The following is a 19,112-nucleotide window of genomic DNA, read 5'->3' on the forward strand; positions in this document are numbered from 1 at the left end:
TAAAATAAATAATTTAATTAAAATTAAATCTGGAGACTCGCAATATGGGTGTCAGTGCAAAAATTACTATATTACTTTTTACATTTTCCGTGGCTTCTTCTTTACCAGTCGGTGACCACAGCACAGCTTTCAGCATTAAAGGTAATTAAAATGTAAAAACACAATTATTTGTCAAAGCGATTCATTTATAAACTTATTTTTAAAAAAAACTATCCAAGAATAACACATATACGGTATAGCTTACAGTACATTTTATTTGTCTAAAAGTGACCAAAAATCATCTTAATTTATAGATTTTCCAATAAAGAAGCAAAGGGTTATGCAATTGTATTCTAAGTTGCAAAATTTAGGGATTACTTTCGCAGACAATTTTCCGCCAATTTTTCTGCATAGCACGATTGACAATGACCTAGTAAGCAATACGTCACGGTCTATCAAATCTACAGAAATATTGTTTCAATACAAAAGAAAATGATTTTCGTAACAAATAACAAATACTATACAACATCAAAAAAGAAACCGTGTCAGGAATCACTAATGATACATTTATTTACCTTTCGTAATCTTTTTTTTCTTTCGATATTTATTGCATCTTGAATACTATGTTCAGGATCACATAATATGTGTTTTCATATTGTTGAATTCAGATTTTTGTAGTTTTTTTTTTTAATAGAAATTGGATGAATATGGGTAAAGATTGTTATCCCTTCTGCCACATGGATTTTAATATTCTTTGTGAATTCGTCAATAACACTGGATTAAAAATATTAGAAGTTAGCCATTTAACATTAAGTAAACTAGTGTATTCACTGTCAAAATTTTAAGGTTGAAAGTTACCAATGCATCGTACAGCCGCAGCCCTGAATTTACAAATAAAATAATAGATTCCCTCGACGTTTCCATTATTCAGAAGTAAATTACCTAATTGCTTCAACCTCCAAACGTTAACAATGAAAACCGAGCGTCTAAATGCGTAATGCTCGGTACTGGATGTTTTCAACGGCATTGTTTAATGCTAGTTTCACATAAGGGTAGAATAGTCAGGCAGTCCAGTAGGACAGTGCAGTACTCTTATTGTTTGAACACAAAACATTGATACTGAAGACTCTCTAAACCACTCTAAAACCATTGCCATCTTTATCTTCCTATTTAAAGAAAATAGAGGTAGATATTCTTATACAGGTGTTACGATAATTAAAATTCACGGTTAGTGTGCTTTCAAACAATACCTACTGCATGAATGTTCTGCCCTCATGTGAAACTAACCCAAGTGTCGCCGCAGCTCGGAAACGTTCACTTCCGAGGCACACTTTGATTGTGTAATTCACACGACACACTTTTCGGGTCAAAGCTTTTGTTTAAAAACTTTACAATTCTTTTTACTTTGTAATTAAGTTTTCCTGATACTAAACAAAACTAACATGTAAATACTTTAAATTTAATTTAATTTAATGTCTAGTACAAATAATGATAAATTGGTACATAATTCTGATCCGCGTAATTATTGAATTATAAATTAAATTGAATGCCGTGAATTTAAACTGATATACAGGACATGTCTCTGACACCCCGTTTAAAAGCATAACTTTCATATCAATCAGTCATCCATGTTTCTTCGTTTGGTAAACTCTTTATAAAAGTTTTGTCAGCGACAACTAACGAATATACGAGCCAAAGCAACGAAAGTGAACACCTACAATGGTCCGATAATTGCAATCGAGAATATCAGAGAAAAGTTTATCTGCAGTGTCACTGACACGGGTCATTGGCATTACATGCCGAATAAATAACAAACACTTATGACTTGCTCAATATTTTATTGCATGAACCAGTAACTCCTTAAACTATAACTTCGTTATATATGCTTAATTTGATTAACTGAGCCAATACCCACACACACGTACAGAACGATTAGTCGCTTGTATATTATGCAGATGTAAGAAAGCGTTATTATTGACAATACATAGAAAAAGTATTTTATGGCGTTTGAATTTATAGAGCACAAATAAAACAAGATCGCAGTAAAATTTTACGAGCTCGTAGCTTCGACTGGACTAAAAACATTAATCGAATTCACGTTCTACATACGTTAAATTAAAATCACAATATTTTTATTTTATATGTACAATTTAGAAGTGCGGAATGTTGTTTATTGAAAACTCTCGATTTATTTTTAAAGCACTTTACGTTGAGTGTAAATTTGATCTACCTGAGTCGTGCATTCTCTCCGGTTCATTACCCCGATGAAGTCAAGTTTCGAATGCGTATGCGCACCATTATTGACAATGTACTGTGGCATTTACGACTTTTCTGTTAAGGAGAGGGCCCTTGGTGTATGGGCGATAAAATGCTCGCTGCAGTTTTACGTCTTGATTTTTTTGCAAATTTCAAACGACCACTTTCGAAGGACTCCTAAACCCCTGGTGTAATATAAAAAGTGAAAATTCATACTTATTTTTGACACTACGGAAAACTTATTGAATCAATAAAGTGCATTACATGATTTTGAAAGCAATTCCAGATAAATAATAACGAAATGAAACTTGAAGAGTAATACCAATGTTTACACTGTTTACTTCGTCGTATTGAAATAATTCTCAGCTCGGAAAGTCGCGGAAGTAATCGAGTGAGAATACTGAAATGAAAGTTGGAATCATTCACTGGTCTAGACCAACGTAGTTTGTCTAAGCTTGTTAATGAATTACTAATCCTCACTTTTTTCTCCTTAAATATATACATATTAGTTAGTACCACATCGAGATTTTGTGTCAGAGATTATTGTGTGTTAAAAAAAACATAATTATAATTCATACAACTTAACGTTTCCTTAGTTTTTTTTCTTAATTATCTTTTATATGAGGTAACAACGACTATTGTTAAAATTATGTAATACAAACGATAGTATAGTGATCCCATTAACCTTCTTATAAGACCCAGTTAAGAACGTCGCGAAAAGTACCTTGAAATGTCAAATTCAATTTATGAAACCTTTAGGAGGAAGACCCAGGAAGCTGAGGTCATGTTTTTTATAAATCGACAAGGTTATAATAATATTGAAAGATTTATTTTCACAACATTCACCTTCAATTTTCATATCATTATATATTTAATTATGATCAAAAAGACAGATCAAATACAACTTACCTTTAGCACACACACACTATTTTACTTAAGACGGAATGTAAACGGGTATATATAGTGAACCTGAAAAATAATAAAGTAAAAAAAAATAAAGTATGAATCTTATAAGCACCAAGTAGCATATTTGTCATCTTAATAGTACAAATATAATACATTAATAATTTATTACTACGATGAAATGTATATTATTTTAATCATAGTAAATATTTACTTATGCAAACAAAATTATTTAATAATATTACGGCGACAATGGACAGGTGATTTGTTTATATTGTAAAGCACTGATAACATCATTACTAACGCGATATAACACGTTTCGCTTTTATCGGAACCATTTAATATTGCTCCAATGATTTCATTACCTTTCAATTCTTTTGCTAATACTTCCCTTCGACTTACTTCATTCGATATCAATTTGGAATGCAATCGATGTTCCAAATTTTTCGAGTATTCGTTTGTCATCGATTACTGATTTCGTATCGATACTATCAACTTAGTGTAATAAAACTTACGTCATTATCATTTTATCCCTGTTGTTGCGTAAACATAATTGATGTTTTATTATAAGTAATCGATTTTATTACGAGAATAATTCAAAATAAAATTGAATTCAAGTGAGCGTAAAATAGACATAAAAACATAACTTTTAAAGAATTTTCAATAAAAGAACAATTCAAAAAACAAATACAACTTTTACGAATTATTGTTTAGTTACAAAAATACTGTGAACAAAAAAATCTTAGTTATTCTTCAATTCAATTTTCATTTAAGCTTATTTTATACATAGGTAAGATAGTGGCCAAGCAATGAAATTACTTATTACAAAAAGAAAAAGGTTTTTATGTAATTTAAACTTCACAGAATCTTTTTTTTTTTGTTCTCAAGAAAAAAAAGGTTCCGATAAAGTGTACGGTCATTGATCGTATAAAAAGTGAAACAAGTAATACCTCGTTTGTGACATAACCTCATTCTCACTATAAAATAATAAAATTTACAATTGGTTTTACTTTTAGTTTGTTTTTTATATTGAAGTTGAAAGTTCTCTTCACATGTTTTAGGTCATTGAACTCGCGATAAACATAAAAGGAATATTATTTTTTTAATTAATCATCTGGAAATAGATTGATAGCAGTTTTTAGTTACGAACACCTGGTTTTCTTTTTTTGATATTATGACTTAATAAATCAGATTTTAGAGTTCCTCTTCTTTCTTTTTTTAAACCAAATTAGGGATAAACATAAAAATTACTAAACGGATCTCGATGTATTTTTGTAACTACGAGGAAGTGCATCTCAATAATAGGATAGTTCTTATTTCTGGGTTTTTATTTTTCGACATGGGAATGTCACGCTACTAAAAAGTATGTAATAATAGCATTAATATAACGCCTTGAAAATTATTAGATTATATTTGATATTTGATTAAATCAAAAAGTAACGTTTTTCGGTGAATAAAAGAAAACAACATAAAATCTTATAATATTAAAATCGTACAGAACCAAATAAAACAACGACATAATTTTTTTTTATTCATTTTAATTTCAACATTATTAAATAATTTATAAGAAACCAGTTTTATCTTCCTCGTACAATACTGGTAAAATGATTCTTATAGCCGAGTACATAATATTTTCTACTTTGTTATATTTTCAATATGTAGTATTGTGTCAACAAATCAAAGTCTTATGTTAAGTTATGGGCATTCATCATCAACCAGCCTTTGTATCTACGGAGGATTGGTATAATTTGTATTTACTACTCTTCAATGCATTACTATCAGCCGTCATAATATTATAATGCAATCCCTTCTTACACACCACACATCCTCTTTCACACAACATCAATAATTTCTTTGGTCTTCCTATACCTTTGTAGCCATCCACATTCAATACTGTTTGCTGGCATTCTGGTAGTAATGGTAATACACATACATAATATAGTAACTGTGATAAAAAAACACGTACAAATTCATGTTAATAAATATGACGCATCGTAACATCGTCCTGAAGAAATTACAATTATATCTTTTATTTCCTTTAAAGTTTTTGAGTATCACAAATAAAAATTAAAGTGCTTCGAAAAGTGCGATCTGTAGAGAAATTAAAAAAAAAAAATATGGGAACCGTAAAGGGAATTTTAATTGGAAAAAATTTAATGGCCCTTTAAATTTTATCACGTACAACCTTAGGGCTTGTGACGTGGGCGGGGTTAATGATCTCAGTGCAAGTGCAGAGAAAGTGGATGAAATTGAAAGTTCCTATCTTTGAATTTTACCTAATGTGTGGTTTAACACAAGACTCTTGTTGACACACACAAAATTAATGAAGCGAATTAGTTATTTTTACATAGTGAATTTTACATACTTGTTGCCTTAAAGAATGATCTTTTTTTATTTAAGTAGTGTAAATGTGTATAATTCTTACCGTGGGTTTTGGTTTCAGAAACCCACGATTAAGTAACACAGATGTACACACAGACTTAAAAATGTACAGAAGTGTTTTGAAGTTTTTTTAATATTGGTTTTGAAATATTTAACATAGAATTAACGGTTTCATAACACATTGTTTACGTTTTTATAAATTGATTTTCTCCATACGTATTTTTCCATAACATTAAAATTCAACCGAGATACATATATAATATCGAATGCAAACTTTTGCAATCATGTGGATCTAATAAAACCACAGAGCGCAAAGATAAATCTGCCGCGGTTCTAATTTCAAACAATTTAGAACGTCGATTTCTTATATAGATTTAACTTTCGCTCTCTTGTGTTTTTATTATTTTACCGTCTACGCTTACTATTTATTGTACTTCTAGTTGATATTGTTTTGTTTCTACTTCAGGAAAATTGTACTATATTTTTTGGTAATAAAATTTATTTTATACATTTAAATTGTTTCTATGAAAATTTATATTCCATGTTTGTCTCTGAATTGATTTATAATTATATGTTCGGGTCCTTGAATAGTCTTCGATTAGTAATACGCAAGTGTTTATGTTTTAGTACAAACTCAAGTATCGTAAGAATCGTAGACTTATTGATACTCGTATGTTACAGTTACAGTACAAAATACATTTTTTTTTGGAATAGCCACCCCTACTTAGAAACCTGACATTGTACGATATTTAATACATTTTTATCTTTACAAAGGTTATTTATCACATTTTAAAGTACAGGTGTTATAAGACAAATTCATTGTTTCTTTTTTATACTTTGGCAAACGAGCAAGTCACTTGGTATAAATTCTCTGAGAACATTTATATGATGACAATAGGAATTTACGGATAATATTTTCACTCCACTCCTTAGATTGCGACATAGTAAAATGTCATGACGAAGGATTTATCTACAACATTGAGAGGTTGCAAGCGGCATTGTTATTGAAATTGTGTTAGGGATTAATTTTGCGTACGAGTACGATGTAAGGATGGATTTGTTACAACACGATGACAATTCAGTAGACAGGTACTTATATGTTGCAGGAAAATTTCGAAACATGTTTTGTTGAAAACGCCCATAGTCCGTAACGACTCGAATGATCTCAACTGAATGATAGTTAACGATTGTGAAAAGGTAGTAGTTTAGTACATATATAGAGGTTTGAGTAGTTTAAATGACAATGCATTAAAGAATATAATTTAAGCAAAAGAGCGATTGAAAAACGTCAAATAACAATTGAAAATCGTTCAAAATCTTATATAAACTATATCATATACTACAATAACTATTTTGTTTACCTCATTCGAGAATTGACCGTCTCTTGAAAATTACTGGAACAGTTCTCGGTTCAAATATTAATTTAGGGTGACGAAAATCTTTGTTAATATTTACCTTGTAATATTTAAGCGTTCGAACTAAGTAATTTGGGTTGCGGAATGCCGTTGCAATAGCTTTGTTAAGTTTTTCTAAACTACAACAGCTAATAAAATCCATGACAAACGATAAGTTTCCATAAAATCTACTATTTTGTATTTATTTCGTACTTATACAATACTAACTGTAGTTTTTTTTTTATTTCTCCCGCGACTCCGTCCGCGCGAAATTAAAAAAAATCTTATTAGTAGCCTATGTGTTCTTTCAAACTGAGTTGAGCCGTTCCGGGGATACCTTCAAACAAACATCTATCCATCTAAACTTTCGCATAAATGTACTTAACTTCTTTAACCATCCGGATATGAAATAACCACTAATGTGCTGGACCCCATTGCGTACTCAGCTGGGTACTACAATTTTTTTGTAGTTAATAGTTCCGAAATAAAAGCATTAACTGTTTTTTTTACTTAACTTTAAATTCGAACACACAAAAGCTTCGATAAATACTTACTGTTCCGCATCACAGACTTTAAACTTATCATCAGTTAAAATTTTACTGCAAAAGATTTCAACGCGTGCAAGACCTTACGTAAAAAAAATTACTTCGTTTATTTTTAATATATAACATTGTCATTTAACTCTAAATAAAGACATGCGTTTAAGGTCACAGATAAATTTATAATATGTTGAACGCGACATTATTCATACGTTACGTAGAACTTTGAAAAAGGCTCGAGAGAAAGTCACTTGCAGCATAAAACAGGAATAAGCTTAAAAAAATCCCGATTTAACCCATATGGTCATGTTACAAGTATAAATTATGTCCAGGGGCTCTTTATATATCATATTATATAACTTTATTGGAACATGTACGGTTTAATGTAATCGATTAATACTCACGTTGACCTACTAACCATTTTCATGATACATCTGGTTAACGACAAATGTTGTCTCGGCTCTCTGCTTTGACTTTAATTTTATGTCGCAAATATAACCCTTAAAGCTAATAGAAAAAATAATAGTAGGATCCAAATGAATAGTACTATTAATAACATAATAATGTTAATTTAGCTGATACCAAATAATAAATTTAAGAACCAAACTTCCTCTTAATGCGTTTTCTTTCATATTTCCTGTTTGACTCCAGAAATATCAACTATAATCTTTGTAAGTCAATATTTTTGTGCGCATTAGATATTGTAACAAGTTAAAAAAATTACTTTAATAAATCACGTTTAACATTGAACTGAACTTCGAAATCACATGAAAGTCAATTACTATTGTTCCTCTAAGCGTGCTATTACTTTAAACTTTTTGTATGGTTTACTCAACATGGTCGCAACTATTTGAATATGAGCAAATTGCTTGCAATTACTCCACGTGTAGGCACTGTGTTGAATTTATCTTGGATGTAATATTATTTTGTAACTATACTTGATTATAAGGTACGAGTGTCAAATATATTTTACAACGCAACAATTAAATTAAACAACTGCTGATTTGATTATTAACTAAGCGATAAAACTGTACTTAACGGTACTTCTTCAATATACATTCGTGGGTTTTAGTGAACACTAGTACAAAAATATATTGATGTGTAGTGTAAACATTACCAAATAATGTACAGGTCCGGGTTCAATTTCTACTATGTATTACTGTATTCGATACGATTTTTGAATTTCATATGTATATTTATCCAACGTTCTTGCACCGAAAGTATACGTCTTGAAGTAACCTACACATATCTGCAAAGAAATTTAAAACTTTTCGTGAAGTCAATTTGGGAATTGGGCCAGGATGCTTGACTATGGCCTAGTCAACTCTAACGACAGAATAGCCTCGAGCCTCTCGATGTTGACGTATATGAATAGACGACATTTTGGATTCATATGCATGAAAGTGAATTTTAAATTCACCTTTAAAGATGAATGATGATCGTAACGTAATCGGTGAATAAAATTGTGTTCCATTACAATATATCACATCATATGACAGTAGAAAGTTGGAGTACAAATAAATCATTAACCCCATTGTACATATTATAACGTATATTAATTTAATTATGGATTTTATATTTGAGGAGCGTCGGAACAAAAACCGATAAATCGCATTTTGATATTTTTTATTTATTATGATGCCAATTGTTTGTGAACCATGAACTTGGCCATATTTTTATGCTGAAAAAAATTTATTTATCGGTTTTTGTTACGACGCTCCTCATTTACACTACGAGTACTACTATATGTTATCCATTTTTTAGTATTATCAGTATTATCGTTTTTGAGTTTCGCGTAGAACAAAATAAATTGACATATTTGTAAAAATTATAATCGATACAGTTATTTTAGTTGCTGAGAGGAATACAAAACATATTAACGCATTATATAAATATAGTGTTTAAGAACAAATACAAGTGTCATTCTTTCAACTAAAGAAATATAGTTCTTTCCCACGGCCTATTCATTATTATGTAATCTCTGTACATATACTACATTCGGTGCTATATGACATGAAAAAAAATCATTTATTAAAATTGGGTAGAATAAGACAGTTAAGATTTATACTTTTCTAGTTGTTAGTCATCTGACCTCAATTATTTACTTGATATCAACTAGGCCAAAAATTTAGCCAAACAATAAAAATTTATAAACGGAATTAATTTATTATTACGCATGCTTTGTAATCACTTACAACTCTTATACAGTTTACTACAATATTAATCATTTTTATAACTATTAGGTTATTAATAGTTTTAATCGTTGTATCTTAATATGTATTCGTTTGATTTCATCACGTCTATTCGAAAGGTGCAACATGCATTATAGCTATAGAATGATTATCAGCACACTAACATACTTATACAAAACTAGATCAAATTCTTCAACGTGCGATTACAAAACTTACCTGATTAGTTCGTAACGGTACGAATTCGAAATGTCAATACCAGCTCTGTTTACCGTATGTACATACTTTATGCACAAATTATTCATAGTTACAACCATATTTTATTTGTCAATACAAAAATTGCTTAGTTCTATACTTAAAATCCTACTTTAGAATTTGAATTGTTGTAATTCATAAATTTACTTTAGTAGTAACATTTATAATAATAGAAAACTTTTGGGAAATTTCATTTTCCACAAAATTAGGGGTCCTTAGGGTCCTTCAAGAATCACCATCTCAAAGGCCGGCAACACATCTGCGATTCCTGTGGTATTGCAGATGTCCATGGGCGTCGATGAACACCTTGGTGTTCCCGCGACTCGTTTGCCCCCATCTCTTATAAAAAAAATTATTATGAAAACCTAATTTAAACCAAAGGTACATATTATTTTTATGTCTTTCGAATTTTTTATCGCACATTTTACAATCACTTGTATAATATGCGATTATTGTAATAATCTTTTGATTATTAAAATATTGTTAATTATAGTATCAAAATATGTAATGAAAAATTAGCAGTAAATAAGCTAACATTAACAAGAATACTGTTCCAAAGTCTCACACCTGTTGTACCAAGAACTATCTCGCAAGTAAACATTGCGCTATGTGAACATATTCGCAACACTATCACTAGCATGTAACTAAATGACCTGTTAAAATTACACGAGAACCAATGCAGAACTTAATGATACAAGTATGACACGATTGATCAAACTTCACCCATTAATAGATCATAAAAATCGATACGAAATACGTTCTGTTGCTTAAATGGTTCAATCAACTTTAAATCAATTTGAAACTAATCTGAACAATTTTTTTTTTTAAAACAAAAATCTTTTATTTCTATTTTATATAAATAAATATTTAAATATCCTTATTACGTTGAAATTTTGTAGTATTTAGTGAAATGTCTTTTTTTTTGCAAATGAATCTTATTCAATCTTTCTTCTTTTAATACAGATCCATTTATTTCATACAAGATTTTCATAACAATGTTTGTTACCATAATAAACATCGTCCTATGACATGAGGGTCAAGTTTATGCAATAGTATGCATTAGATTCCCCTTCTCAATTTTCATTCCTTCAAACAGTGTAATTAAATTCAATGTATTTAAACGCGTTATCGACGTATGAAGGTTAAGTTTAATGTTTATGTATTTATTAAATAATCATCAATAACCTTAATTTTAGTAATAGTTAAGGCTATTGTTAAATCATCCTCAATCGATTCTAATAGCTCAGGCACGCATAACCTTATCCAAGTAAACGAAAACTCAGCACTCATTAAACTGAGGTTATCGGGTCAAGATCGTAAGTATTTTTATGACGTCAATTATATTTTTGTGTGTCAACGCCTGAGTTATAAAACTTTGAATTTTTCTCAGTTGTACAAAAAAAAAGACTTTTCTTCCTCATCTTTTCACGCACAACGAAGTTAAACAATAGTACAAACAAATTTTAAAAAGTATGTTGGTTTTCAACAAACTGATTGGTTGTAAATCGGATTAAAAAACAACAAACTTTTCCAAATAAAACCAAAACGTGTACAATTTGAATAACAAATGGTCTGTTATAAACGCGGTCGTCGGGGTTAAGAACGAGTAATAAAGTATATTCATTTGAAGGCGGTTAACATTTGACGCCAAACATTCATCTTAATTTGAACGTTATCTCACGAGCTGTATACGTAAGATCACAGACAGATTGCACTCTCACTGACGCAAGCAACTAAGGGGAACTATCCTTTTTTGGATATTGTTGAACCAAAAGTTAATATTTTTACTGTGTGCACGTGAAACCTAATCGATCTTCCCCTTATTTTAAAAAGGGTCAGGTTTTCACCTTCAAAATGTAGTTTAATTAAAATACCCTTTAATCTCTTTATTCTGTGTATAAGTACCTTTTTAACAAATATTTTGATATTAATCAAAAATTCGTATCTCTAATTTTCGTTTTATATACATTTGTAAATTACAGTCAAGGAATTAGTAATTATTAATATCACATGGCACCGAATTTTCCAATTAGAATTGGACCGAACAAACTAAATATGATTACCCTGTCAAAAGATGTTAGCTTTTTATTTTCTGTTATAATCAATCACCGTGTTTATTGAACCTCAATCTAGATTGTTATGAAACAGAAGTCGAAATCGTAATCGACAGATGCCGGAACACAAGGCAATATTTTTATCATACAATGATAATCAACTTATGTCAGTGTCAATTAAATATGGATCGATGCTCATCTCGTAATATGTGTGTCGAATTTTTAAAAGATTTCTCGAAAGCAACAGTTTGAACTCTGACATAACCTCAATTATTTTTGTAGTTTAGGAAACATATGGTTGCATATAAGCCGAATTAATTTATTTTGAAATGATTTAACAGTTTTGAAAGAGAATTCAGTGAACTATGCATATCAAAGTGGAAATGACTAAACTAGAAATTTGTTATTTTCGTTACTGACGATTAAAAAGAAAGGAAATGGTTGAATTACGTATTTAAATTCGCAAATTAAAAAATCAAAGATAGGGCAAATGACTAAAAGTATTTACGATTTTGAACACTTTTCGTAAATTGTTGTCCCGATACTCGCTCAATTTAGAAGACGACAATACTAAAAAATATTTTGCGCAGCCCAATACTGATGTATGGTTTGTTAAGCAGTTTAATCTTTCTTGACGATATCATCTCTCTGTCTCTTTCATAATTACGTGGGGTCGACGCACCAGATTTTATAAACCTATGTTTTGGCTTAATTTTTACGGCTGGCCGCCTGCCTGTCGCCAACCTTACTTTATTGTTTATTCTTTATAATTATTATACAATGTACAAACTTGGCAGTTAAATAAATAAATATTTTTTCTCGACGACATGCATCAATATTGTGACATGAACAATGACTGGAATAATTTGGAAGAAAAAAATGGCGTTATTGCCAATTACGCTGAATACAATAGACAAGGGCCTTGATCCGTTAGCATTTGTACGTGTCAATCACCCGATGGCGATGGTTTGATGAATGTGCTGATCGATTTGGGACGAACTATTGGAACAAACATTTGACAGTTTGGCATTTATGACCAACATGTCGGTCAAGGTTGAATAGGCGTAGACGATAATCCAACCTCTATGGGTTTACGTGCGCAAAAAATAATTGAATTTCATACTAGGAATAATTGAATATCTAAGAGTCAAAAGCCAATCTGTTACGAATTGATATTAGAAAACTTTTCCTTGTTATTTTCCAATAATTTGGGGTGCCAAGAGATTTCAAAGTTGAGTTCATTATGCAATATTAATAATATAGGCAATTTCTTTGATTATTATGCACGCAATGAAGCAATAAAAAACCTTAGAGGCGTTACTACAAACAATTGAGTTAATAAAATGATGATGTACATTAAATACGCACATATATTGTGATTAAAAATTGCAATTGCATCAAAAAGTTACGTTGGTTATTGATTAAGAAGTATATATTTTGAAACATGAAGAATCCCACGAAATTACTCACATTCATTTACATAATTAGATTAGATATTCAAGGCGTATTTAATTTACATATATTAAACAACACTTTTTGTCATCCTCATTTCATTTTAGTGAAAAGTTTCTATAATTTATTATAACATTCTATTCAGCTATTCGACACGCAAATATGACATTGTTTTAAGGTTTATCCGATTTGGTATATTCTTAAATATAATCAGAATGAACTAAACTATAATCATGATACCAGTATTGGAGATGTATCATCGGCCTGCATCTCCAATACTGGTCATAAGTATTACCCAATTCTCCCCATATGTGGGAGTTTGTATTTTTAACTACTGGTTCTAAATTTAAATAGAGTCAATAGTCTCAATCTTGCAAAAACTGTCTACAAATAAAGTAAGTCTATGCCCCAAGGTCAGGCTAACGAGTTTATTTTTTGTAACTTTTTATTTCAACTTTTAAATAAAACTGCTGATTAGGTAATCTAACATTCGAGTGTAATTAAACATCTTGACCTCTAAAAGTACATTAGTTTTCAGAAAACGCGTGCATTTTGTAATCCACTCGTTACATCCACTCGTTGTTTTCGAGGTAAACATTGAGGAATTATAAAGTCGCGTTTACCGGTTCTGAATTCGGATCACTATCGATAACTAAACTTCGTATTCACTGTGTGTACACAGGGTTGTTATTGCAATATAATAAATAATGTTTTTTTTTTGAAGAAAGAGAAATTAGCTAAGCAGTTCTTCTGGTGTCTACATGATGGTCTCTACCCTTAGATATGGGAAACAATGAGATGAATTTTAGATGTTGTAAGTTTTTATAGGTTAAAGAAAATTCAATTTCGACATATTCAAACAACACAACAATCCATATGTTTAAAAATAAATAACCACTTAACTTTTTTGAAAATAGATTTATGGGTTTTATGACCCAATCATGATTCATATAAATCGCAATCCGTAATTAACAATTGTACGCATCTTTACTGCTATAGTCAGAGATATTCTTACGTAACACTTCTTAATGCTTAGTCCAGTTTATTAAGAGATAGCAACCCTAACAAGGTATTCAACGGTAAATCCGTAAGTCAGTCGAAAGTGAAACTAGGAATATATTTATAAGTCCACGTACGCGATGTCGCGTATTATGTAATTGTTTATCGGATCAACTTATTCGATACAACACCTTACCGAGTCAGATCTTTCATTCCATTCTTGTAGTATTACATAGCCAGTGCTGTAACTGCCGTTTTTTTTTTCTTCAACCAGATCATTTAATTGATTGCTTTCCTATAAAACGTTTGATATGTTTATTGATTAACTGAATTAAAGTAGCTAAAGTGTTTTTTTTAACCAAACAAATTTCAAACTAAAACAAGTAATTTAATATGCGTAACCTTGACCATTACGCTGTTGAAATAAGTGATTCTTAAATTAATTTTCCAAGTACAAAATGTAAAATCCTTTATTGAAAATTAAAGGAAATTTAATTTCAAAACCACCTTCTTACATCACGCACGAAGTTCATTACGTCACAGATCTCTTCTATATTCTATCCACTTCTAGGCGATGATATCTGACAACATTACGAAAGCGAACCAAAAGTCACATACTCTCATTAAAAAAAAAACATGTAGATTTTTGCGACTACAAATTTCTTACAGTGAAGTGTTCGGCTACGTCTCTTCAAGGCACGCAACTATCACCTTCATTCATTTACATCACGCTATTTAATTGCATATCTAAATAAACAACAAACCTAACATTCTTCCTATTACTTGAGAAAACAAACGAATGACTATAATAATTTTTCTCTCATGCATTCTGGCGGGGAACTCTATATAGGTAACTAGTCTTTGCCTACACCGAACTTTCTAAACGTAAGGATAGCTGTTATTAATGAAGTAGTTAGTAGTAATACTATACATTTTTGAAAAAAAAGTGAATAATTTGTGAATCTTGTTGTATGCTACTGTCTGAATAAAACGAATTTTCTTTAACAAATTTATTTTATGTCTAATGCTATTAAGTCGTCATCAATACCTATATTGTGGCTTTTATGCATCCCCGCATTTTATTATAAAACCAGGTATTTGAACTTAAAAAAAAAACCTTAAGAAGACTTGATCGTACGCCTACATCCCGTTTTCATTCCGTTTATTATAAATGGCCAGTACTCACGAGACATCGCACGAGATGCATGTGCAGTGCAACACGGAAAGATATGTATTAATTGCACGTGTTACGTAATACTAATGTTTCTATATTAATTACCCATTTAATTAGAAAATTTTACGTAACTAGTAGTGCCTTTAAATACTTATTGAAACTTTTTGATGATTTAGTTTGTACAACTTATACTTTCGCCCAGGCTTTATCCGAAGAGCTTTATAACTATGTACATATTTTATTACTGGTAATTAATATTTGACTACATACTCGTAAATATCTATACTAATATTATGAAGAGGAAAGATTGGATTGTTTACATTAAATAGGCTCTGAAACTACTGAACTAATTTAAAAATTCTTTCACTGTTCGGAAGCTACACTATCCTCGGGTGACAGGTTATATTTATAACCATATTTTAGTTTTAGCTAGTTGAAAAATAAATTACTAAGCTTCAGTACAAACAGTATCTTTTGCCAAGTGTTTGTGATATTTACTGTACTGGGAATGAATTTGTTTCAAAATCCTGTGTAGAGGTAGTAGTGATGTAGTAGATGATAGAGTAGGTCCATTTCGAAGGAATCGTGAGGGAAGTTACATAACTCCCAATTATATTTGCAATAAGTCATTTGCAACATAAGTCAGGTGTTTTTGCACTTATGACATGTGCATTATTATCTTTGTTCATCGAAAGAAAGGTTTAAAAATATATCTTAGGTAATGTGAATAATAAGGCAATAATTTTGACTAGCATTATTTAATTATTATTAAATGAATAACTCATTGGAATATCAACTTCGAAAATTCGAAATTTTAAAGCCAAAAAACATATTAAAAATACATAAAAAAAAGATTTCGAAACATACAAAATCATGAAATGAATTAAGCTGCCTTTTCTTTTCGTATCCTTTAATAAGAAAAATAACTAACCGTTAATTAAGCAAGATAAATAAAAAAAATTATAATTAATAATTATTATTAACACATCTTAAAGAAAATTTACTTGTTATTTGCTTTTTATTGTCAATATCAGACAATGATATTTCTAACGAGTAACGATAGTAAAATTATTACAAATTTAACATAATCGGTTCAGTAATCGATGTCAGTATGTATAATGCAATTTCGAGTCAATAATTTAGTATGTAATCGCATACTTTACGATAAACACAACATACTTAGTGTCAATTCTAAATGACTCAATAACAATGACTCATGTATTATTTTCTTTGTTACAGGTAATTGCGAAAACAAGTTTCGATCACGTACTCATATGAAAAACGTCTTGGTCGACTTTACACTTTCTCTAGTCACATATCAGAGGTACACAGGAGTGTAAGTAGTATTGTTTAATGACAGACTAGTCTATTGAATATAGTCAGAAAAGAATGAAGGGAAACTTTCGAAATGCCGGCTTAAGAAATAATGATCTGGACAGACTTAACAGAGGTAGCCGTCAGCAACAATAACATCTGTTGAATAGGCCGGCTCGCCCGGTGCAATAAATACCAAGATCACGAGTGTGCGTTTCATAGGCCTAATTTTAGTCTTCTTCCATGGGAAGGGAAGGGGATTTGTCTGACTCTGATTCGTGATCAAAAACATCGCATATGAAAAACAAAATCCTTAAATCATTAATTTTAAACATACGTGCAATGTCGAAAGTATCGTGTACGGTTAATTCGTTGCGTCTAATTTACAAAACATGTCAAAGTCAGGAAATCTGTTGAATGATCAATTATTCCGTGTAATGCAACGTTCAGTTTATTCCGCTCGACTTTTAATTTAACGCCGTCAATTACAAGCAAAATGTGACCGTCAAACAAGCGTTTTCTTTATTGCCTCACCGAAACAAAAACTGTTAAATTTAGTTAACTAGGCGTTTTTTTAGCGATTGCAACGATTAACGAAATACTACGATGAATATGACGTGAGTGGTGTAAAGGTTAACTTACTAAAATTAAAAATTAATTTCGAATGTTTTAAGTATTAAATAATATCTTTACTTATTTCACCTTTGAGGCATAACGTCACATCGTCTAAAAGGGGAAAATATTCAAAAAGGTTCACGCATCACTACGTAACATGCCGGTTACGTATTGTGGCCGTTACCTACGTGTGGACTGCACTTCCGCTGATATTACTATGGAGATCACACGACAGGTAAAGCATGCGACATTAGGGCTACCAAAAAGGCCACTTGAAAAGTCTTCGCAAAAACATACTTAGTGACTAAGGTGAAACAGCGAACCAAAATGGGTCTTTGTCTTTGATAATAAAAGTATCCATTCCCCTGGGTACCACGCCACCATGACCCAGTTTTGGAGTTAGAACTCATTAGGGAAACAAAAAATAAAAATTTAAGTATTGATTGATTATTTATTGTTTTTATATTTATACCCGAATAATAAATGATAAATTAAACGACAAATACAATACATACAAAATTAATTATATAAAGTATAAATTCCACTAAAAGCATTAAGAAAATATTGATATCATATAAGAAGTAAGCAATTAAGTGCGTCTACGTCATTTAATAAATATTAATCAAAAGTGATTTGACAACCCTAATCCTGTAAGTTACTTTCTAAAATAAAAGGCATATTGTACACATTGAATTTATATAATTAATAGTAACGAAAATTGACCGCTACACTCTAACTCATAATAGTTCAATTTATAAACAACTTAATTAGAAGTACATGTACATTTCCTTCAAACTGCATTTACAATTACTGATTGAACATCTTTATTACTTCACTCACTCAGATCATGTGAAGCGCACGACCTGTCGACCAATTGTGGTAAAATACCTTATAATTCATTTTCTATTCGTGACACCACGTTCGCACAGGCGAGAGAAAACGAAACTCATGTACGTGGATCCCATTAAAGATACCAAGTATTATGACATATTGATTTAAAGATATGTAAAATTTCCTAATAATACCAGTTTCGCACGAGGGAATAATGAGGCAGTGCAGTGGTCAGATGCATAAATATATGTATATTTAGTCTGAAGCGTGCAGACGGATACGCTCCAACATATTAATGAACCTTAAGCGTATACAAATTTCTGAAGCTTTGTAAATCTGTACATATTTATGTAGCTAACTGTACTAACATAGATAGAATAGTACTGTTTTGCAGTTCGCAACCAGTACTGCAATATCTATTGCTCTGGCTCACTATGCTGCTCTGGTGTTAAACTAGCATAGCAAACATTTCAACTGTCCGAGTCCGTTTACTACGAGTATACGGAATTCCTGGTGTTAAAAAACTGCGAGTTATTAATTATCCGTCATACAACACGTAAAAAGTAGGACATGTATAAATGTACGAGTATGCTTGAACAGCGAGTGCAATAAACTTGGCAATGTCAATGATCGCTAGCATAAGCAAATCAAATCTGACTCATTGTTGGGTCGGTGAGATGTTGCATAAAATATGATCAGTATCGACTGACTAACTGTTCATCAGACCGCTAAACCGCAACACTTCGAAACGCTTGTACTAATCAAACAGTAATTAA

General features: G+C 30.8%; 1 protein-coding gene across 1 annotated transcript in view; it reads left to right on the forward strand.

Annotated features, from left to right (window-relative positions):
- Positions 1-19,112, forward strand: part of LOC106708712 — a 38,523-nt gene continuing 19,411 nt past the window's right edge. Inside the window, exon 1 of the mRNA XM_014500257.2 lies at positions 1-141. Coding sequence (XP_014355743.2) covers positions 45-141 — 97 coding nt within the window. The 5' untranslated portion in view covers positions 1-44. The remainder of the gene's footprint in view (positions 142-19,112) is intronic.

Source organism: Papilio machaon, chromosome 11 (assembly GCF_912999745.1).
Source record: "Papilio machaon chromosome 11, ilPapMach1.1, whole genome shotgun sequence".
Taxonomy (NCBI): Eukaryota; Metazoa; Arthropoda; class Insecta; order Lepidoptera; family Papilionidae; genus Papilio; species Papilio machaon.